Raw genomic sequence first — 23,512 nt, 5'->3', positions numbered from 1 at the left:
ACACTTCCTCCGGTGGTGTACTTCCTCCAGTGGGGCACTTCCTCCAGTGGTGCACTTCCTCCAGTGGTGCACCTCCTCCAGTGGGGCACCTCCTCCAGTGGGGCACCTCCTCCAGTGGGGCACTTCCTCCAGTGATGCACTTCCTCCAGTGATGCACTTCCTCCAGTGGGGCATTTCCTCCAGTGGGGCATTTCCTCCAGTGGGGCACTTCCTCCAGTGATGCACTTCCTCCAGTGGGGCACTTCCCCCAGTGGGGCACTTCCCGGTGGTGTACTTCCTCCAGTGGTGCACTTCCTCCAGTGGGGCACTTCCTCCAGTGGGGCACTTCCCCCAGTGGGGCACTTCCCAGTGGGACACTTCCTCCAGTGGTGCACTTCCTCCAGTGGTGCACTTCCTCCAGTGGGGCACTTCCTCCAGTGGGGCACTTCCTCCAGTGGGGCACTTCCCAGTGGTGCACTTCCTCCAGTGGGATATTTCCCCCAGTGGTGCACTTGCTCCAGTGGTGCACTTCCCCCAGTGGGGCACTTCCCAGTGGGGCACTTCCTCCAGTGGTGCACTTCCTCCAGTGGTGCACTTCCCCCAGTGGGGCACTTCCCGGTGGTGCACTTCCTCCAGTGGGGCATTTCCTCCAGTGATGCACTTCCTCCAGTGGTGCACTTCCCCCAGTGGGGCACTTCCCGGTGGTGCACTTCCTCCAGTGGCGCACTTCCTCCATTGGGGCACTTCCTCCAGTGAGGCTCCATTTTCCAGAAGTTCTGCAAGCTTCAGACACAGCGCCACCTGCTGGAGACAAAGTGTTCAACCCCGTGGCCTAGGCAGGATATTTGACATTTAAACCAAAAAACGGTATCAATAACGGTATCAATGAAGAGGACATGGGCGCAGTGCTCGAAGGTGCCGGGCAGGGCCCCTGGGCGTCTGCAGAGGAAGCAGGACTGAGGCCTGTCCTCCTCAGTAGCCCCTAACTCTACCTTGAGCGCTTTTCTTTCTCAAACTCTGCACTCAGATCTGTGTGTGCAGAGATGCTGTGTTTGACAAGCTGGAGTCATCTGGGAAGAGGGAGCCTCAGGTGAGGAAACGCCCCACCAGATGGGCGTGAGGGAAGGCCTGTGGTGCACCCTCTTGATCGGTGGTTGGTGGCGCTGTTTGCTCAAGCAGCGATCAGCAGGGCCATCTTGGACAGCCAGGACAAGACGGCAAAGTGTGACTGATGCTACGGAGGAAGGAAGTGACTGACATCTGCAACACCCACGGCCTCTAAACACCAGGAGTGCCAGGAACGAGGACTTCCCATTCACCCTGCAGCCACCCTTAGTCCAGAGGAACAGGGAACCCACTTGTCCTCACGACTTCCATAATGTCTGCCTCACACTAAAAATCAATCAGCAACACAGTGAACGTTTATACTGTTTTTAATGCTCAAAAGCTCTGTACAAAAAAACAAAAAACAAAAACAAAAAAAAACATAAAGGATTCCTCACAACATCCCTGTGAGGTAGGTAGGCAAGTATTATTCTCCCATTTTGCAGATGGGGAAACTGAGGGAGAGAGGTAAAGTGATCCGCCAGTGGTCCCAGCATATCTCCAAGTCAGTGCCAACCAAGAGAGTGTGAAGGGCCCCTCTCTGGTCTCTGACTCCTTGGTTACTTATCTGAAAATAACTGATATGCACAAAGCAGACACCAGCAAACCTGAGAAGCCGTGAACAGACATACAGCAGCTTGCAAAAGAAGTTGGCTAAGAGGGTCACTACTTCCCCAGGCAGGAAACAACTTTTGGCCCCTTCAAATATTACAGCTTGCGGCTGACAGGTCTTTCCACCTTCCTGCTGAAGGACAGGAGCCTCAGAGACTCTTCCCCATCCCCACAGAGTCAGACAGGTAACCAAGCTCCCAGATGTGCAACCACTGGATGGAGCAAACTACAGTCCCAGCCAAGACTCACCAAACACAGCCTTCTATGCTCGCCTTCCTGCTGAGTGAACAGAACTGCTCAGAACTCCGCAGTGTCCCAAGGACACTCAGGGGTCCCGGCAAGGGCGGACCTGGAACCTGAGGCCCGACAAGCCACCATGGCCCTGCCTGTCTCACCCTCCACTTCCTCCCCAGAGTCACCCTTGACCCTGCCAACAGGCTTCCGACACACAGCTCCCTCCTCTTCACGGCCTCCCTGGCCTCCTCCACACGCCCTTTCCCCACACTGGGAGGGTCTCCCTGATATTTCCAACGCCCCAGGAACTTCCACCTCTGCCAGTCTAGAGAAGGAAGCCGGGGGGGGGGGGGGGGGGGGGGGTAAGAGAGCTTGCCTCTCAGTCTTCCAAGCTGGCGACACTCATGAGCCAGGAGGAGCTGGGCAAAGCTGCCTTTAATGTGGACCTGCCCAGCTCGCCATCCCCTTCGCCTACCTCAGGCAGCTGCTTAGGCTGAAAGTGTGAGGAAGCAAGAGCAAGCCAGCCAGAGGAAGGAAGTTTAAAAAAAAAAAAAAAAAAAAACATGGCCAGCCTGCTGCCCACCTAGGCAGTCTGATGGCCAACAGTAAGAAGAGGACAGTGGTAGTGACTGGCTGTGTGGGGGAGCCGGCTCCCTGGAGGCTGTTCGCGAGCTGGTCTGTGAGGTACACATGCTGGGCCCTGCCAGAGGCCATCACATACCCCAAGGGTTTAACAGAGAATGGCTGTGCCATCCACACATCCTACAAAAACCTCTTTCCAAAGGCTCTTGGCCCCTCAGTCCCTCCGGGAAGCTGGCCAGTGTTCATCTGGAGCAACGAGAGCCTCAGGCCCCCAGCCTGCCTGCCTGTCACGGAGCAAGAAGAAGAAGGTCTACAGGAAGTCCCCGACGTCACAGGGCTCCGGGTCTCGGCTCTGCTCCTGCCAGCGATGGCGGAGCCTTGACAGGGGCTGCTCTTCCACGCTTTCCAGCTCAGGGAAGCCCAGTTGGTTGAGGATCTCGTAGATGCCAGCTTTGGTTGCCACCTGGAGAGGGCAGAGGTGGGGCAGAACTTCAGGGCAGTGAGACATCAGCCGGCCAGCTTTCCTCATACCACCCTCCCCTGGCTGAGCTCTGAGGCACATGGGTGAGTCCTGGGCCCAGAGCTGCCCTCGGCCAGCTTAGCGGCTACCGCAAGTTTGCGTGTCTATCTATCTATAACCACTTTGTTAGAGGGTCACTGACAGTCTTCTCTCCTGAGACTGCATGGAGCAGGCCGGGCAAGTACATGGGGCCCTGGACATGCCTGGGAGACCTCGGCAGCGCTGGCCTGGCCACTCCGGCAAACCACATCTGGACAGGGAGGCTGCAGAAGCGTGGATGCCAGAGCAGATGGCAGCCCTTCCCTTTGTCTGGGAGTTCAGCCAGCTTGGCTTTCTCTGCTCTGGACATTCAACACAGAGCTGGTGGCCCAGTAGCCTGGCCCTTGGCCCCAGGCTCCAACCATCTCCTACACCTTCTTGGAGACAACTCCACTTGGAGTAAAGAGATGCTGCTGTCCTCGCTGTGTCCAGGGAACCTTGCCCCAGCCTTTGTCCAGGAGAGGGGCTGAAGTCGCCTGAGTTAGAGTCACACTCCTGCCTAAACCAGCATCTCTCCCTCAATATCTGTCCAGATCCAGCCCGAGAGGGAGGTGGGGGGCAGAGCAAGGTGCCCCAGCCCTTGGTTTCCCTGTCCAAGAAGAACTCAAGCAGAGAGTGTCCTTGTAGCCAGGTGGTGGTGGCGGCTCATGCCTTTAATCCCAGCACTCAGGAGACAGAGGCAGGAGGATCTCTGTGAGTTCAAGGGCAGCCTGGTCTACAAAGCAAGTTCCAAGACAGACTCCAAAACTACACAGAGAAACCCTGTCTTGAAAAACCAAAAACAGAAAGAAAAAGAGAGAGACAGAGAGAGAGAGAAGGAAGGAGGGAAGGAAGGAAGGAAGGAAGGAAGGAAGGAAGGAAGGAAGGAAGGAAGGAAGGAAGGAAGGAAGGAAGGAAGGAAGGAAGAAAGAAAGAAAGAAAGAAAGAAAGAAAGAAAGAAAGAAAGAAAGAAAGAAAGAAAGAAAGAAAGAAAGAAAGAAAGAAAGAAAGAAGTGTCCTGTAGCAGGAATCTTAACAGGTCTTATTAATAAAATCAAACCTGAAGCCAGTTATTGAGGTGAATGCTGGAAGATCAGAGAAGCAGAACAAGCCACAGCCACCTCACCTCACCAGTTCCTCAGCTGATCCTGTTTCCTCAGACTGGAAGCTTCTGTGTCCTCATCCAGAATGAATCTCAGCTGAACTGTGCTGCTCAAAGCCTAAAAGCTTAACCAGCCAAATGTTTCTAGTTTCTGGTCCTCACGCCTTATATACCTTTCTGCTTTCTACCACAACTCCCTGGGATTAAAAGTGTGAGTCACCATGCTTGGCTGTATCCTTGAACACATGGATCTCTGCCTTTGGAATGCTAGGATTAAAGGCATGTGCTACCACTGCCTAACCTCTATGTTTAATATTGTGGCTGTTCTGTCTCTGACCCCAGATAAGTTTATTAGGGTGCACAATATTTTGGGGAACACAATACCACCACAGTGTCCCCGTTCCTGGGTTGGAGATGTAGCTGCTAGCAGAGTGCTTGCCTGGTAAGCATGAAGCCCCTGGGCTTGAGCCCCAGCAATATATAATCCAACATGGCATGGTGGTAAACCCCTGTCATCCCAGGAAGGTGGAGGCAGGAAGACCACAAGTTCAAGATCATCCTCAGCTACATAGCAAGTTTGAGGCCAGCCTGGGCTACATGAGACCCTTCCACCTATATTCCACCCCAGGGCTCAAAGAAGAAGCCAAGTCTGGGCCTGCTCACCAAGGTGGTCTCAACAGGGCCCTCGTCAGGTCTTCTCACTCAATACTCACCCTTAAGTACAAAGATTCATTTCCCATGCTTTCCCACATCGACACCCGAGACCAGCCCCAAGGTGCATCTCCTGCAGCCCGCATCCCCACACCCCTGTCTGTTCCCTGAACATGTCTCCATCCAGTCCTGAGGCCCTGCACCTGTCCTGTACCCACTCTGAGTGCCTGGTTCCTGCTCTCCACCTACTCACATCCTGGTAGCTCACTGCAGACCTGAATCCAGATTAGAATGACTGACGGATGGTGAGGTTAACAGGACCGGCTCCCTGGCTGAGGGGTGATTACAGGCTGCTTTCCTCTCTCTCTCCTGACCAGCAGATGCCAGGAGGGACTGGAAGTCCACGCAAAGAGGGGTCATCGGGGCCATAGGAAGAGAGGCGCCAATGACCAGTTCCCATGACAACCATAAAGAAGTCCATGTCGGGGTGGCCGTCTGTGCTTTACCCCTAGCAGGAAGCAGGTAACTGCTAGGCACCTGCCCCCCCACACACACATATGGGGCATGGCTAAGGGGGGACCCCTTAAGACCTGGAATGCATACATGCTTGTTCTCTTGGCTACCTCGTGGTCTTGGGTGCGGGATGCTGGTACTGCGGACCAAAGCAGAGTTCTCCAGAGAACCGTGTTGGACCGCACCCCGCCCCTCCTGGATCCTGCGACTAACTCCCTTATACATATTATGGATTAACCCAGAATGAATCCCTTTTGATGACCAGACAGACTCCGTGGAACTGCCATTTTATCTGCCGCTTTATCCTTGAACCTCTCTGCAAGGCCCCTCTTACCTGGATCTTGCCAGGTCAGGCAGAGGCACACTCATATGTCATGGAGTCCCTACCACCTTCCCAGAAGACGCCAACACCATTGCCACTATTCCAGTACCGAAGACAGCCGACTTACAAGACTGGCCACCTTGCCCAAGGTCACGGACGGAAGGAGACAGGTTCATAGGGCACAGATGGGAGTCGAACAGAAGAAGGGACCCAAGTGCCCAGGCGTCCAGGCAGTGCGGGCCATGAGCCACACACAGAGCAAGCTCCTAGCGGGCAGGCTGCCCTTCTCACGCCCACCTCTCCCTCCCCCATCCATTCATTCATTGACTCAGCTGTCACACTGACTGGCTGTCTGCCTGGTGAGACCCTGGGCAAGGGACGCAGCAGCTGGGTGGGACGCTCCCCATCCCACGGGGGAGCCTGTCACTCGGGGACCAGGTGGGAAGGAGACAGCCTGCCTTACCCATCACCCCGAGGCAGGCCTATCAGTCTCCGCCTCCCCTCTCACCTCCCGCATCCAGGTGCCGAAGGGCCTCTGCCAGGAGCTGGCCTTCTCCAGGCGGAGGTAGGCGTTGAAGAGGATCAGGTAGACGTAGCGCTCCAGGTACTGCAGGCTCCGGAGCTGCAACCGCCGAGCCTCCTGGGCCTCTTTGGTGGCCTTTGCCTGGAGGACAAGAGGAGGGCATCAGCGCGGAGGCCCACTGTATAGCAACACCTCCGTGCCCGCCCACTGCCTGAGCACCCCGCAGAGCGGTTTCAGTGGCCAGGCCTGGCTTGGCCACAGAGGAGACCCGTGGGGACCAGTTCCTAGGGCGGGGTGGGGGTGGGGCGGGGGGCTCTCAAATCCATTTCCTATTGAGACGACGAAAGGCCTCTATTTCCCTGGAGACCATGCTGCTCCAAAGTCACGCTGTCTGCTGAAAAGCTGGGGACATCTGAAGTACAGAGGGTCTTGATCCAGGCCCTCCCGAGGCTATCCTGTGTTTCTCTCTCTCTCTGTGTCTCTGTGTCTCTGTGTCTCTCTCTCTCTCTCTCTCTGTCTCTCTCTCTCTGTCTCTCTCTCTGTCTCTCTCTCCCCCTCTATATTTCTATCTAAATCTCTTATCCCTCACTCCTAAAGAGTACCCTGGGGAAAAAAAAGGAGGGGGCGGGCCCCCCACAGTGGGGTTCACAGCCTCACTGCTCTTAAGAACCACAGGGAACCTTAACATGCAAGCGTCTGGGTTCGGCCCAGATCAGCCAATGAGGGTCTCAGAGGGGTGGGGTGGGGGCACCATGGGATTCAACACTGTTGAAGTCATTGAAGGCTTGGTAGCGCCAGTAGCCTACTGTCGGAGAACGACACTGTGGGAGATGCATGCTCAAGAGAAAGGGGACATTAAAAAAAATGGAATGCTTTCAAGGTCCTTCTCAGCAGGGAAACAGGCCAGGGACACTCACAAGATCGGGGACACACAGCCAGCCCCGCTCTGTAGGGTGGTCTGCCTCCATGTCCCCATCTCCTCCTCTGCCTACCATGGGTGTGCTGCCCACACAGCTATGGGAAGGAGTCCCAGAGGGGGGAAGGCCACCCAGACCCATAGTATCCGATCCTCACACCCTCGGGCCTCCACCCAGGCCCACCGTGGCGCTCTGATCCAGAAAAAAAAAAAAAGTGTGGCACGGGATGTCTTTCTAGAGATAGTGCTAACTGTGGGCGGGCACAGCGAGCTCCGGGGGGCCAGGGCGGGCTGCTCTCCCAACAGCTGGGCCACAGATGGAAGCCCTGCCATGATCACACACAATGCCGGCCTTCCACACTCTGGGAAAACTCCAGGGTTGTTCCCACCCCAGACATGACATGGCCCGGCATCCTAAAACTCACAGCTGGAGAGGGGCCTACACAGTACCAACTGAGCTTTGAGGGCATGGGTGGTAACTGGCAAAGCTGGGGACCCTAGGGAGGGGACGCCGGGGTTGAGGGGGTGGAGGGTACCAGAAAGGGCTGGAGAACAAGAACAACAGTGCCCTGGATCCCTGAGAGACAGCGAGGCTCCCATGATGGCGGCCATCCCACTCTTAGCCTGCACATCTCGGGGAACTGGTGAGAAGGCACGTGTGACCCACACTGCCCCCCCCCCCCGCGCGCCCCCAAGCACAGGTCTGAAGCCACAGAGGTGAGGGCCGCCTGCCCTGGCCTCTGGGAGGCCCCAGTGGCTGTGTCTGGAAAGGAGAGGGAAGGGCAGAAAGAGGAAAGAGGCCCTCAAGGTGGGTGAGGAAGAAGATGCATCAGGCACCAGGGAGGTGAGCTGGGGTCAGGAGGGAGGTGTGTCCCCGGGGTAGAAAAGGAGGTCAAGTTAGCAACGGGGGAAGACAGGGCGGTTAGTTTCGACTGTTGTGGACTCCGACACCACGTAGAATCCCCTGGAAAGACTTAGTAAGGAAGGGTCTAGATTAGGTTGGCCTGTGGGCATGGCCGTGGGGAATTTTTTTTTTTTTTTTTTTTTTTGGTTTTTCAAGACAGGGTTTCTCTGTGTAGCTTTGCGCCTCTCCTGGAACTCACTTGGTAGCCCAGGCTGGCCTCGAACTCACAAAGATCCGCCTGCCTCTACCTCCCGAGTTCTGGGATTAAAGGTGTGCGCCACCACCGCCCGGCAAGGGAAATTTCTTAATTGGGTTAGGTGGGATGGGGAAACCCACTCTGAATGGCGGCGGCCTCGGAGGAGAGCTAGGCCGGGTATTAATTAATTCAAAGCTCTCTGGTCCTGACTGCGGGTGTGATGGTACCAGCAGCCCAGCCGCTCCAGATTCCTACAGCCACGACTCCCCACAGTGGAGGGCTGCATCCAGGAGCCGCGGGCCAACTAGAGAGAGTCTTTCTCCCTCACGTGCCTCTGTGAAGGGTATCTTATCCCAGAAGCAGGAAGGGAAGCCAAGACACGGGCTCAGAGCTTGGGGGAAGCCAAGACAAGAGGGTCGGTCCTACACACGAAGGGCCAGAGCAGCTGCCTATAGAAGATCACACGGGACAAGAGCGCGCGCGCTTCACACTATTTGAAGGATTAACATCGCGGGCTCTGAAAAATCAATGTTGATTACAGGCGGCAGATGTTAGGGAAAAGAAAGAAAAAAAAATAGAGAGTTTACTTAAACGTAAAGCACGTGGCCACCACAGTCAAACACAGACACCATGTTTGACTCACAGGATGGTGACCTGGTCCCCGCTGCATGGGTCAGGTAGCCCCCACCCCTCAGTCGGCCTCTCCTCTCCCCGTCTCCTCTGGACCCTGGAGTGTTTTCAGGAGGACGTGAGTCACCCACAGTGCTCCTTGGAAAAGCCATTTTAAACGGCTTCCCACCAAGGCTCAGGAGAAGGGCCCCGCTCTCACCTGCCCACACCACACCAGCACCGACCCAAGACACCGGCAAGGATGAGTGAGGTCTGAGGCACATCCGGCAAAGGGCAGCGGGAGTCTTTCTCCTTACCACCAAGGGTAGAATTATCTCTAAATTCAGACGCTGTGCCAGGATGATGCCTGGCACCCCCAGAGGTTCCCGGGGACACATCCTGCCTCTGGCCACAGGGCTGTGATTTGAGACAATGGCCCATCTGCCTGTCACAGCCCAGTTTCCTTAAAAGCACTTCCATGCTGGCACAGTTCCGGGAGGGGGCACCCGGCCCACCTCCAGTGCGTAAAAATAGCCAAGCTGTTTTTAAATGGTCCAGCAGGCCAGGCTGTCATTAGCTGCCATGAAGCTGGACAAAGGCTTCCTGGACCCTTGGGACTGAAACCTAAAATAAAAGGGACCCAAGAGAGATGCCAGGGCCAGGGCTGCGCGGACCACAGGCTTCACCTCTGGCCTGTGTAGCGGGAATGTAGGGTCCGGCTCTGTCAGGATGGCTGTCTGGGAGCTCTTTGCTGGGCCACCAAGAGGTAAACGTGAGGCTGGCCTCTGTGCCTTCAGCCACTCTATTCCTTCTGCCTGAATTGCCCTTCCTCTCCACCTGTCCTAGCCACAGTGGGCTTGTTGTCCGTCCGTCCCCCCCCCCCCGCCCCCCCAGGCTCAGGACCAGCCCCTCTCCACAGCCTGCTCTGAGCACTCCAGGCCCCACAATCCCCCCCATCCTCGGCCTCCTTTGCTCTCAGTCAGAACCATTTCACTAAGGCAGGGTTTCTAACTGCTTCACGGAGGTGGGACCTGCCTCCCCAAACAACGATGATGAATGATGACGTCCAGGGTGGGTGGGGGTTGTCACCAGCTTTCTACCTCTCTGGCCCTCACTCCTACCCCAAAAGGTCTGCATTAGCGCTTGGGATGAGCAAGTCCTTGGCTGCCCAGTGAGTGCTCTCTCCTGTAGTCTCCTCCGGAGGCAGTTTCCTGTAGCTTTGAGAATCTAGATTCTAGAAAGATGCCCCCTTCCCCAACACACACACACACACACACACACACACACACACACACACACATACATGCGCGTGCGCGCCTTCAATCGGGTGCCTGCACAGCACTCCAATGGATATCTGTCAGGTACCCCAACTCATCACCCATGTCCTCCTAAGGGCGCTCACCCACCAAACCATTATACCCATAAGTTTGCCATTTTAATGGCGACTGCCTCCTTCCAGCAATGGCTATCCGGCTACATATTCAATTCTCTCCCTTCCTTGATTTGCATCTCAACCAGGAAATCCCACGGGCTCCCCTTCAACACTCTTCCAGAGGCTCCCAGCCACCCCCTCCCGGGGACAGTCCCTGCCTGGCCTACCTCCATGCCCCAGGGCCCTTCCATCATTAAAGAAGAATGGCTTGTCTTGGAAGACCATCCCAGCCGAATAAGCAGCAGAGGGACAGCAGACAGACAGGTGTCCCATGTATGCAAATGTTTATTCCACCCGCCCTCTACCTACCACCCACTCACCAGACACTGCAGAGGCCTGCTGTGTGTGGCAGGGGCCTGGGAGCCGGGCTGTGGGAGTGGACCTAGGCAATGAACGAAGGACTCCCCAGACAGTGAGAGCTACAAGCAGAGAGGCAGGTCTCGGTGAGATGATGCCTGGGCCAGGGGGTGCCAGAGTTGACCCTGGGACCCCCGCTAAGTCCAGTGGTACACAGAGAACATGGCAGGCACAGCACGAAAGTCCCTCGTAAGGCCAAAACCAGCCCGGCAGCCAGCAACCATGGCAAGGAAGGAGAGTAAGGATCAGTTGCAGACAGGGGCCTTCTTTACACACCGAAAACACCCTCGTGAACACTCACACTCACAGACACGCGCACACAAACTCTGTTCAGCAGCTGCACCAATTCCAATGGCTCTATTCTGAGCTGGCCGTGAAGAGCCCAAGGAAGCAGGTCCTTCCTCCTGGCACATCTTCTGTGACAGCCGATGACATTCCGAGGCTGCTCTAATTACAGGGCTGGGCCCTGGAGACTCATTACCGACTGGAATGAGGTCTCCGGGGACAGTGTGGCCCGAGTGTTAGAGAGGCTGAGACCCACCAGGGCTCAGCGCCTGAGCCTGAACTCGTCTCACTTCCTGTTTCTCTTAGGAAATGACTTTAGTCTTTGGGGCACTGAGTGGACCTCTCTGTCTCACGGCAGCTCCTGTTGGGTAGGCCTATTCCGCACCAAGGAGATGATAGTGCACACAGAAGCAGCCATGGCTTCCTCCATAACTCTCCTCCTTCTGACGCCATGAAACTGTCCCCTGGGTCCTGAGTGCCACCATGGAGGGGAAGGAGGATAGGACAAAGTAGAAGAGACTTCCAGCCAGGTACAAATCCTCCTTGGGCCCCAGTTTCTTCCTCTGTAAAATGGGTCTAATAAAACCTGCCCTGACTTCCTTACCTCTCTGAGGGCCGGAATGGACAAGCTCTAAGTTCTCAGAAAACTCAGTCAAAGCAGTGTGGTCTCTGTAAAGTATCCTGTGGAGAGCAAAGGTTAGCTGCAACCACCTCTGCCTCAGCTTTGTCTCAAACTCTTTCTGGATGGAAGACGGAAGGTACAGGAGGCCATTTCAAATACAGAACAGTAAGAATGACTGCTTCGCCGGAGGTAGTGGCACACGCCTTTAGTCCCAGCACTCAGGAGGCAGAGGCAGGTGGATCTCTGTGAGTTCGAAACCAACCTGGTCTACAGAGTGAGTTCCAGGACAGTCAGAGCCTCACAGAGAAACCCTGACTCGGAAAAAAATAATAAAATAACTGTCTACAGGCGAGGCCAAGGAAAATGCCTGCTGGCATTAATGCTTCTAGCCTGGCTTCCTCTAGAGCCTGGTTTCTGTCATAAATATCTTTCCCTCTCCAAGTCCAAAAGGAAACAACTGATTCACGGGTAGGTCAACCTGTGGGCTGGTGGCCACGTTGGAACACCTCAATAGGGCCTGGGCTTCTCAAACTGGCCCCAGGCACCTCATCTCCACCCCAACCTTTCCTTTCCTTTCCTTTGTCCATGTGAGGCAGGTTGGTTTGTTTGTTTTTTAAATGCTTATCTGTGTGTGTGTGTGTGTGTGTGTGTGTGTGCGTGTGTGTGTGTGTGTGTGTGTACGCGCGCGCATATGTGTGAGTATGTACAGAGGTCAGAGGACAACTCGGAGGAGTCTGTCATCTCCTTCCTCCATGTGGGTCCTGGTAGTTCTTAAAACTCCTTGAGCGCTCTGGTCCTACACACACACACACACACACACACACACACACACACACACGGGGCACCAAAACCTAGACACAGCCTCACAGTTGCCCTGGAACTGTGGAACCATGGCACTGCTCTGAGTTCTGCCTCCCAGGCCAGGCAACTGAGGCAGGTGGAGGCAGAGAAAGGCAAGACTGTCCCAGGAAGCCCTTGGGTGCTCCCTCTTGGCATATACCATACAACACCAGCCACAATGGTATGAAGGGCCCTCCGCCATCACCATGAACTGCCCGGGAGAGGCAGGCATGTGTGTGCCTCGTTTCATCTCGCTAGAACACGGTCTGGCTCAGCCTTCTCCTTGGTCTGACTCAGTGTCCTTCTGACTCGGTGTCAGCAAGGGACAGGGAAGGAAGCGAGCACGCGCCAGGTGAGCCTCGCCTCAGACACACGGACACAATCCCAGTGAGCACTCAAAACCTCCATAATCCCACCCGCCACGAAAGGCGAGCGCGAAGGTACACAGACCAGAATGAGGGGGCTGGAGAGAGGGCTCAGCGGCTCAGAGCACTGGCTGCTCTTCCAGAGGACCCAGGTTCAGTTCCAGCACCCACACGGCAGCTCACAACTGTCTGTAACTCCAATTTCAGAGGATCCAGCATCCCCACACAGACATGCATGCAGGAAAAACTCCAGTGCACATAAAATAAAAACAAATAGATTATTTAAAAAAAAAAAAAAAAGACCACTTGGAAAAGCTGAAACTGGAATCACTGCAGCTCAGTAAACAACAGGAAGCCCTCTGCATCCCCACACGGTTCGGGGCATGTCGTAATATATCACGCCACCTCTAACAAGTCAGCTGCACACAGACTTCCTGGCTGTACTTGCTCATCTCACACATGGAGGTTCACAGGCAGGACGTTCCTTCCTGATCCATGAGAGAGCAGGGGCCTCCCTCTCCCCTGCTTCTCTGGGTCCCTGGGGTTACTTGACTGCCGAAAGCAGTACCAGCGCCAACTACCAGCCGTGTGTTCTTCACGGCTTCCGGTTAACAGGCAAGTCAACCGCTGAAGCAGGCAGAGGGCCGGGAAAGATGGCTTCTGGGGGGTGAGGAGCCGGAGCCAAGCTGCCACATGCTGATGGGAGCATCGTAATCTCACGGCTGTGGTCTGCTGGGAGAACTTGAGATGGAGCGGATAGACTGTCGACTGGGACATTCCCAGGCGGTGAGGCTGCCGGAGGGGGCGCATCCCAGATGGAGCCTGGGCCCGTTTCCATCCAGAGCCGAGCTGCAGCATCCCACACCCCCGCCACACATGGCCCGACGGCCTGCTCTGTGCAAAGCTTGCCAGGCTCCAGCAGAGACCAGCTGAGGCCCTCCAGTCTGAAACCAGGGGGCAGGGGCTTAACTGAACCCCGGGATACTGAAGGTAAGACCTCACTGACAGTTTCTAGGAGTCAGTCCATGGGATGAGTTGGAGAAGAAACTCACCCCATTCTAGAGCCTGAGCAAGCTTCCCCCAGGCCATCTAGAGACCCTGGGCTCAACTGCAACATGGACTAGAAAGGGGCATGGGACTGGGGGGAAGACCTTTGCCTCCCATCCCTGCTCTGCCCCCAACTCACACAGGACCTTGTGTGGCCTGGCCTCCCATGACATGCATCATGGCTTCATCTGTAAACACGCACTGGACTCTGAGGGTATTTTGATGCTGGGAGAAATGTTATAGGACACTGTTCCTAAGATGCATCCTCCGGGCCTTCTTCTCTGCTCAGCACTTAGTAGGACCCAGTCCAGCCCGATGTGAATAGTCCTTGAGGACTTCCAAACGCTGCTCCTTGAGAGGAGCATGGCACCAGCCTGGCAGGTGGGGACATGAGCAGTGAGAGGCAGAAAAATCCTCTCCCTCAACGAACTCAGCTCCTTCCAACATCTACATCCTGGTCTTCCACCTGTCAGCCCAGATGATCTCTCCCGGCTCCGTCACCTCTTTCATGGAACTGGCTCCCTGTGTGTCCACTGAGAGAGCCGACGCCGCTGTCCCCTCTGATCACGGGTGTTCTCACAGTGCAGAGAAAGTGGGACTTTTCACACACAGCTCAGAGAGACTACGCAGAAACCCTCCTCCCTCGCGCATGTGTAGAACTGGCAGGAGCCCCTCTGGAGCGAGTGTAGATCAGGCTTTCTGTGCTAAGCATCTGGCGTGGCTCAGGGTACAGCTCAGCCCATCGTGATCTCAGGCAGAACACAAGCCCAGGCCTTTCCGGGTCGAGACCTGCAGAGGACTTGCTAATGGAGGGACTTCCAAGTCTCCAAAAGCTGCCGTCCTCAAACCTCGGGGCCATGAGAAATCAGGAATGCGAACTTCCCAGCACTGACCTCCAATAGCGCTAACGGACATTCTACTCCCTGCTCACTAACTAGCCCATCTGTTATGAAATGCCAACAGTTCAGATGATAATTGATGTTTAAATTTTGTTTCTTCCTTTGAGATTTATTTTTCTTTACGTGCGTGCGTGCGTGTGTGTGTGTGTGTGTGTGTGTGTGTGTGTGTGTGTGTGTGTGTAAGACTATGCCATGTGTATGGGTACCAGAGAGGATGGAAGGGGACATCAGATCCCCTGGCTCTCCTTACACCTTCTGAGGTCACAAAGGTCTCTGTGGACGGTTGTAGTGTGACAGCAGAGTCAAAAACAGACTGGGTTTGATGGCCACGCCCCCCACCCCCCAAACACACACACATACATACACACAGACACACACATACACACACACACACACACACAGACACACAGACACACACACGCTTGACAGTCAAGGCCATTTTCAGATACATATGGAATTTGAAGCCAGCGCGGGATACGGGAAACTCGGTGACAAAATGAAAGAAAGAGGTGCCATGGCTCATGCCTTTAATCCCAGCACTCAGGAGGCAAAGGCAGGTGGGTCTCTGTGAGTTCGAGGCCAAGCTGGTCTACAGAGTGAGTTCCAGGACAGCCAGAGCATCATAATGAAACCCTGTGTAAAAAAAGGAAGGAAGGAAGGAAGGAAGGAAGGAAGGAAGGAAGGAAGGAAGGAAGGAAGGAAGGAAGGAAGGAAAGAAGGAAAGAACGAAAGAAAGAAGGAAGGAAGGAAGGAAGGAAGGAAGGAAGGAAGGAAGGAAGGAAGGAAGGAAGGAAGGAAAGAAAGAAAGAAAGAAAGAAAGAAAGAAAGAAAGAAAGAAAGAAAGAAAGAAAGAAAGAAAGAAAGAAAGAAAGAAAGAAAGAAAACACACAAAAGTACATCATTCCATTATTATGAGATGTGTTTGGCATCTCTGTAAAAACAGACAAGTAAATCCAGAAAGACTCAACAGGAAACCTGGAGCTGTCGGTGGCGGGGTGTGAGGTTTCTTTCTGTGGCCCTGACCATGCTCTAATTTCCCTGCTGCAATGGCAACCGTGGACCAGTCTACTCTAAACACGTGCATGCATCAGGCAGTCCGTGAGCTACATCTCCATAAGCTGGGCTACAACGGATGCACTGCCATGGCCCAGGCCCCATGCCACCCCAGTTCCGAGCCATGAGTACGGTCTCAGAGCTGTGGAACATCCTGACACTCTGGGACGGCCCCAGCAATCTGCATTTTAGCAAGCCTGCAGGGGAATCCGAGGGACTGAAGGAGGAGACCCCAGTTCACCAGAGGTGGCTGTCAGCCTTGGCTGTACCCTGGACTCAACCCAGGCAAATTTTAAAAGCTACTCACACACTGGTCACAAAGCAAACCAAGCTGGACTCTAGGAGGGAGCCCAACCACCATGCTAAAAGATCCCCATACACCTCTTGCACACAAGCAGAGTGAAAGCCCCTCTGAGAGTCTCAGGGACCCCTGCCCCCTCACACACACACTCTATGGTACCTTTAAGAACATGTCCTAGGGGATGGGAAGATGACTCAGACAGGAAGGTACTTGCACACAAGTGTGAAGTCCTGGGTTTGAATCCCCAGAACCCAAAGAAAGCCAGATACAATAGTTCTTGCCTGTAATTCCAGCATTCCTACAGTAAGATGAGGGGTGGGGACAGGAGAATCCTTGAAAGCTCAGAGCCATCTAGCACACAAAAGACCCCGCCTCAAGATAAGATAGAAGGAGCCAGAAAGGTGGCTTGGCCAGGAAAAGCATTTGCTGTATAAGTCTGATGACCCAAGTTCAATCCCCAGATCCCACATAAAGGTGAAAGAAAGGAGAGAATGTCTGACGCTCACATGCTCACTGTGGCACACCCCCTCCCACCATACACTTACTAATAGTAAGTAAAATTACTTCAAAAATAAATAACAAGGCCTGGACAAGATGTCTCAGCAGGTAAAGGCTCTTGTTGCCCGGCCCAACAACTTGCATTTAATCCTCATGAAATTCACTGGTGGGAAAGAATAATTCTAAAAGTAGTCCTCTGTCCTCCATATGTGCCGTGGCATGTGTGTGTACACACACACACACACACACACACACACACACACACACACACACACACACACACACACACACCCCACAGAGGCAAAGTACCTGTAGTAAGGCCCTGGGTTCAATGGGAAGGTGGTGGTGAGGGATTTACCCTAATTTAGCTCGCTGGGGCCACCTGGTGGCCACACTTGTGAATAACTGCATCCAGCTTCTGGCTCCTTCAGGGACCCTGGGATGGGGCTCTGGGATTTCATTTCATGCAGGGAGTGGTCCTGTAGGTGCCAACTTTAGCCTTGGAAATGTGAGGGGCACCCTGGTGGGGAGTCGGGGAGAGATCTCACTTGTTCAGTTTCCTCCATTAAACATTCTACTGTGAAGTCAGCCAAGCTACTGCCCCTCAAATCCAGCTCCGTCCCTCACCTCCATCCCTGCCACCCCACTCCCCAGGAGTTAAAGCCAGCTGCCCATCCGATCTCCCTTCTGGTGACTGCTGACAGCACTGTGCTACCAAATAGCCTTCAGTGCCTCCAAACCCACTAGGAACCCTTAGGACTCCTGGCCTTTGCCCACGTGGCCCTGGAGGCCCCCAGTGATTCCTCTTGGGCTGCTGGAGACCAGCTCCTAGCTTCCCCTTGCAGCCCAGGCCCCCTGTACTGTCTGATCCCTCTCTGTCCTCACAGCGGACATACAGGTACAGAGTCCCAAAAAAGTGACAGTGTGGTGGTATTGTGTCCCCCCAAAATATTGTGCACCCTCATAAACTTATCTGGGGTCAGAGAACAGAACAGCCACTAGATACAGAGGCTAGAAAATAGTGGCACACACACCTTTAATCCTAGCATTCCAGAGGCAGAGATCTGCCTAGATCTCTGAGTTCAAACAGCCAGGCCTGGTGACACACGCCTTTAATCCCAGGGAGTGATGGCAGGAAGCAGAAAGGTATATAAGGCGTGAAGAGCAGAAACTAGAAGCTTTTGGCTGGTTAAGCTTTTAAGCTTTGAGCAGCACAGTTCAGCTGAGATTCATTCCAGATGAGAACACAGAGGCTTCCAGTCTGAGGAAACAGGATCAGCTGAGGAACTGGTGAGGTGAGGTAGCTGTGGCCTGTTCTGCTTCTCTGACCTTCCAGCGTTCACCCCAATACCTGGCTCCGGGTTTGTTTTTATTAATAAGACCTTTTAAGATTCCTGATACAGGACAGCCTGTGAGCTCTGGAGAGGGCCTGGCCCACATCCTCTGAGGCAGACCTAAGCACCCCCCTTCCACTGCCTGAGCCTCCAGCGGCCGGAACCTAGAGGCCTCAGCTCTCGTACTCTGAGGTGGGGCTCTGAACAGTGGCAGTGAGCGAGTGCTGGCTAGTTTTATGCCAACCTGACACAAGCTGGCGTCACTGAAGAAGAGGGAACTGCAAAGGAGAAAATGCCCCCACCAGGCAGGCCAGTGGGCAAGCCTGCGGCACATCTTCTGGACTGATGATTGATGTGGGCGGGCCCAGCTCACTGTGTGTGGTACCACCCCTCAACAGGTGATCCTGAGTCGTATAAGCAAGCAGGCTGAGCAAGCCGTGAGGAGCAAGTCAGTAAAGAGTGTTCTTCCGTGGTCTGTGCATCAGTGCCTGCCTCCAGGGTCCCTGCCTCCAGGGTCCCTGCCTCCAGGGTCCCTGCCTCCAGGGTCCCTGCCTCCAGGGTCCCTGCCTCCAGGGTCCCTGCCCTGGCTTCCCCGGATGATGAACTACGAGCTGTAAGATAAGATAAACCCTCCCCTTCCCAAGTTGCTTTCGGTAGTGGTGTTTCATCACAGCAACAGAAACCTAAGACAGTGTGAGACACAAAAGTAACTAACTCATAGGAACCTGGAGATGGGGGACCTAATCACAGGTACATCATGCCTCCCAAGGGTGCCAAGTCCATTTTGGAAGCTCCTGATCCATCATCTCCTCCCCATGAGGGGCAACCTCTTACTCTGAACTTTTCCCCAGGCTTACCTTACACCACACGCCTAGGCCGCCTCCACACAGGGGCCTCCCCTCTGACCCAGTCAGAATCTGACCCCAGGGCCCCAAGCCAAGGCTGTCCTGGGTCATTCTGGTCAGGTGTCCCCAACTTGAGGCTGAACAAGTGGCTTGACACAGTCTCCTCTTACAAGACACGGGCAGAAGCCGCCCTGACCATCACCCAGCCCTGGCATACACTGCCACCTCCTGGCACCATGCAGCACTGTTCCTACCCACCTGCTTCCAGGCTGAGGAGCAGGGATCTCTGTCCCCATGACCAACCCAGTTCCCACATGCCAGAGTCCTGAAGCTGCAAACTCCATCACCTGCCCAGCCCACAAGTCCCATGACAGGCAGAGAAGGGGACCGAGGTAAACTCAAATGCATATTCTTTCTAAACATCTGAGAGCCCCAGATTCATACATTAAATCTGAGCCATTCTGAAGACCTTATTTTTACAATGTAGTGAGGTATTAAAAAATCATTTGGGCCAGGCGGTAGTGATGCATGCCTTTAATCCCAGCACTTGGGAGGCAGAGGCAGGCAGATCTCTGTGAGTTCAAGGCCAGCCTGGTCTACAGAGCAAGTTCCAGGACAGGCACCAAAACTACACAGAGAAACCCTGTCTTAAAAAACTAAAATAATAATAATTATTATTATTATTATTATCATTATCGTTGTTGTTATTATTACTATTATTTGGGGTGACTGGTAATATAGCTCTGTGGGTAAAGGCAACTGCCACCAAGGCTGATCACCCCAATCCATTCTCCAGGGCCCACATGGTAGAAGAGAGAACCAGCTCCTACAAGTTGTCCCTGACCCCTACACTCATGCTGTGCGCACACAAACAAGTAAATATGTAAAATAATATTTAACTGAGCAGATTAAAAAAAAAAACTAAATGGGGACCAGACCCAGACCCCAAACAGTGTAGACAAACCTGTCCTGGGGTAGAGCAGCCACACCACGCAGTACTGAGCTTGGTCCCTGTTTCCCGTCACACTGCCACACACCTGATTCTCTGCTTGGCCTCTGGGAGGACCCCAGGGTCCCACACTAGAATCGTGCTCCAGCCCACAGAGGTCTCAGGTGTTCCTCTCTACTGGCCCCTCCCACAGCAGGCTTCTAATGTGCTTGTTATCCCAGATCAGGTGGCAGTGGCTTAGGGGCTGCTGACATTTCTGTTTCCAGGTCCACAGTCCCTTCTAAGAGGTGGGAAAGTGACCAAAAAGAAAGAAAGAGGGGGCTGGAGAGAGAGCTCAGCGGTTAAGAGCACTGGCTGTGCTTCCAGAGGACCCAGGTTCAATTCCCAGCAACCACATGGTGGCTCACAACCTTCTGTAATGAGATCTGGCGTACATGCAGACCGAACACTGGATACATAATAAATAAATAAATCTTTAAAGGAAGAAAGGAAGGAAGGAAGGAAGGAAGGAAGGAAGGAAGGAAGGAAGGAAGGAAGGAAGGAAGGAAGGAACAAAGAAACAAAGAAAGAGGAAGGGTCCACTGGATCTGCTGCCACCTCAAACCTGCACCAGTGACCTCCCCCACCACATGAGCCCCAGCCCATCCTGAGAGCCAGGAGCTCTCACATACAGGCCCTCACCTGTCGGTAGGTACAGATAATAATCTCCCGAAGGTGATAATGCATGGGTGTCATGGTCTCACTGACGGTGTCCAGCGCCGCATCCACCTCCTTCTTCACACGGTGGCCATCGGGCAGCAGCTGTACCACCTTCATCACCACCTGAGGCCAGAGGAGGGGTGAGTGGACGGAAGGCCAAGGGCCATCCTCAGCCCTGAGCCCCCTTGCCTGCTTCTCAGGCTTGGGGTAGTAAGAGGACGCGGTATCGCTCAGGCCACACATCCACATTTTTTTTTCATTCATAAGCAAGATTTTGTGAGTTGTTCTGAGGGTCTGTACATGTCCATTTCAATGCATACCTTCCTCGCTGTGTATGTGTGAAATGTGTACGTACGTGTGATGTGTATATGTGATATATGAGCACATGTGTGTACAGACGCATGGACCTGGGCACATATGGAGGCCACTGAAGGAGTGTCCTGCTTTCTCTCCACCTTCATACTTTGAGACAGAGCCTCTCACTGAGCCAGGGCCTAGGCTGGCCTTCAGCAAACCCCATGGATCCTCTTCTATCTGCCCTGCACAATGCTGGGGTTACACACGCACACAGCCATGCCTGGCTTTTACGTAGGGCTGGCCGTTGGATCTCGGGTCCTCACGCTTGTTCAATGATCCCTTGTACCCACCATTCTTAACACAGGGATCAAAAAATCTAAGAGGTCGAATGTGTCTATCTCTCTTGTTCATTTCCTTGACTTGTATCCTTAGAGACCATCAAGGGCCTGGGGAGAGAGTTCGGCTGGTACTGTACTTGCTGCTCAAGGTGGAAGACCCAAGTTCTATCCCAAGTACCTACGGAAAAGGCCAGGCAGACTGGGACATGTCTGTACCTCTAGTGATGACAGAGGGCAGAGAACAGAGACAGGTAGATCCCCAGGGCTTGTCAATAATTAATAGTAATACTACTAAAAATAATAGGCAGTCAGCTCCTGAGGGATCACACCCAAAGTTGACAAAAATAATTTTTTAAGCCAGGCGGTGGTGGCACATGCCTTTAAATCTCACTTTAATCTGCACTTGAGAGGCAGAGCCAGGCAGATCTCTGTGAGTTCAAGGCCAGCTACAGAGTGAGTTCCAGGACAGGCTCCAAAGCTACACAGAGAAACCCTGTCTAAAAAAAAAAAAAAAAAACCCAAATAATAATAACTTTTAAGAGGATATATCAGGGTAAAGCAATGGCTTAGCCTTTAAGAGCATGTACTGCTCTTATAGAGGACCTGAGTTTAGTGCATCAGGTGCCTCACAACAGCTGGCAACTCCAGTTCCAGGGAATCCAGCGCCCTCTTCTGCACTCATGTGGACATACCCTCACAGAGACACACAGGTACATGCAATTAAAAAATAAAATCTTTTGCCAGGTGTAGTAGTGCACAACTTTAGTCCCAGCACTCAGGAGACAGAGGCAGGCAGATCTCTGAGTTCAAGACCAGCCTGGTCTACAGAGTGAGTTCCAGGACAGCCAGGGCTGCATAGTGAGGCCCTGTCAAAAAACAACAACAACAAAAATACTTTAAAAAGTACTAAACCTCTAAACTGTCATGTCACCTCTGCCTGTCACAGTCACAGTTTAGTGAAACAGACACAAATCCTCAGTCTTTCACAGCACATTAACAACAGGGAAAGTCAGGCTCCTGCAACATAAGGCACACATGGTGCTGGCAAGCAGAGCCGGGGAGATGATGGGAGAGCCGGGGAGATGATGGGAGAGCCGGGGAGATGATGGGAGAGCCAGGGAGATGATGGGAGAGATGGGGAGATGATGGGAGAGATGTGGAGATGATGAGAGAGCAGGGGAGATGATGGGAGAGCCGGGGAGATGATGGGAGAAATAATGGGGAGATGATGGGAGAGCTGGGGAGATGATGGGAGAGCCGGGGAGATGATGGGAGAGATGGGGAGATGATGGGAGAGCCGGGGAGATGATGGGAGAAATAATGGGGAGATGATGGGAGAAATAATGGGGAGATGATGGGAGAGCTGGGGAGATGATGGGAGAGCCGGGGAGATGATGGGAGAGATGGGGAGATGATGGGAGAGCTGGGGAGATGATGGGAGAGCTGGGGAGATGATGGGAGAGCTGGGGAGATGATGGGAGAGCCGGGGAGACAGATGATGGGAGTGCCAGAGAGATAACAGAAGAGCCAGGGAATAGGAGAGCTGGGGAGACAATGTCAGTGAACCACAGGAAGTACTAATGGTTTGAAATGCTCAGAGTACGTCAAAAGCACGGGTGAGGTCTCTTACCAAGATTCATCTCATTCTTATCTTTTAATTGTTGGACAAGACGTTTACCCACTGAGCCATCTAACTGCCTGCCCCCCATGTAAAAAGACGGGATCTTTACATGTTCCAGACAGTCCTCAAACTCAGCAGGTAGCAGAGAATGATCGTGAACTCCTGATCCTCCTGCCTCTGCCACCCAGATGCTGGATCACAGGCATAAGCCACCACTCCCACTCAGGATATGTGATGCTGGGCTTAAGCCAGGACTTCCTCCATGCTCACCAAGCATCTATCTTATTTACTGCAGTGGTAGGGGTCCAGTGCAGGGCCTTGAACATGCCGGGCAAACACTCCACCACTGAGCTACACTTATTTATTTACTCAAGGTTTCAGTGTGTAGCCCCCTGCTGGCCGGAAAGCTGCTATATAGACCCGACTGGCCTCAGATTTGGTTTCTGTTAGCACAGTTTGTCACACTAAGAAAAGAAAAAAAGAATCTTGAGCATTCACCACAAACGAAAGACGTTGTCTAAAGAGGAGCACGTCCAAAGGCCCAGAGGCACACGGGATTGGCAGTCTTGACCTCTCGCCCAGAGGTCAGGGAAGCAGAACTGTCCGTAGGTCAAGTGGCAGGCATGTGTCACAGTTACCAGGCAGACAGGAACTATAGCTGTGATGCCATTCACTGGTCAGCTACAGGCCAAGCGTGCAGGGAGGAGTCACGCGTGTGATACGACACACGGCGTGTGGCAGGTGCATGGTACATGGATCTGAAATGTTAGTGGCTGTCCGAGAGCCAGGGGCCCTGAGCCAAAGCAGGGGGATGCAGGACAGAGCAGGTTGCAGCCCTGCATGGGGCACCAGCCACAGCTGAGTCTCAAGAAACTGTGAGGTGGGTTATCAACAACACTATGAAGACCCCAGCGCCCTGGCCAGGCAGGGAAGGGTCCAGCCCTG

At 53.8% G+C, this 23,512-nt stretch overlaps 1 protein-coding gene across 2 annotated transcripts in view; it reads right to left on the bottom strand.

The window, feature by feature from the left end:
- Window positions 1-1,394: 1,394 nt before the first annotated feature.
- Window positions 1,395-23,512, bottom strand: part of Pald1 (phosphatase domain containing paladin 1) — a 70,775-nt gene continuing 48,657 nt past the window's right edge. For both annotated transcript variants that reach the window (XM_015990351.3, XM_006972704.4), the window contains exons 18-20: window positions 20,294-20,434; window positions 6,146-6,301; window positions 1,395-2,974 (exon numbers count right to left, since the gene is read on the bottom strand). In XM_015990351.3, coding sequence (XP_015845837.2) covers window positions 2,822-2,974; window positions 6,146-6,301; window positions 20,294-20,434 — 450 coding nt within the window. In that variant the 3' untranslated portion in view covers window positions 1,395-2,821. The remainder of the gene's footprint in view (window positions 2,975-6,145; window positions 6,302-20,293; window positions 20,435-23,512) is intronic.

This window comes from Peromyscus maniculatus, chromosome 21, assembly GCF_049852395.1.
Source record: "Peromyscus maniculatus bairdii isolate BWxNUB_F1_BW_parent chromosome 21, HU_Pman_BW_mat_3.1, whole genome shotgun sequence".
NCBI classification, from domain to species: domain Eukaryota; kingdom Metazoa; phylum Chordata; class Mammalia; order Rodentia; family Cricetidae; genus Peromyscus; species Peromyscus maniculatus.
This window is presented reverse-complemented; position numbering and strand designations above follow the sequence as displayed.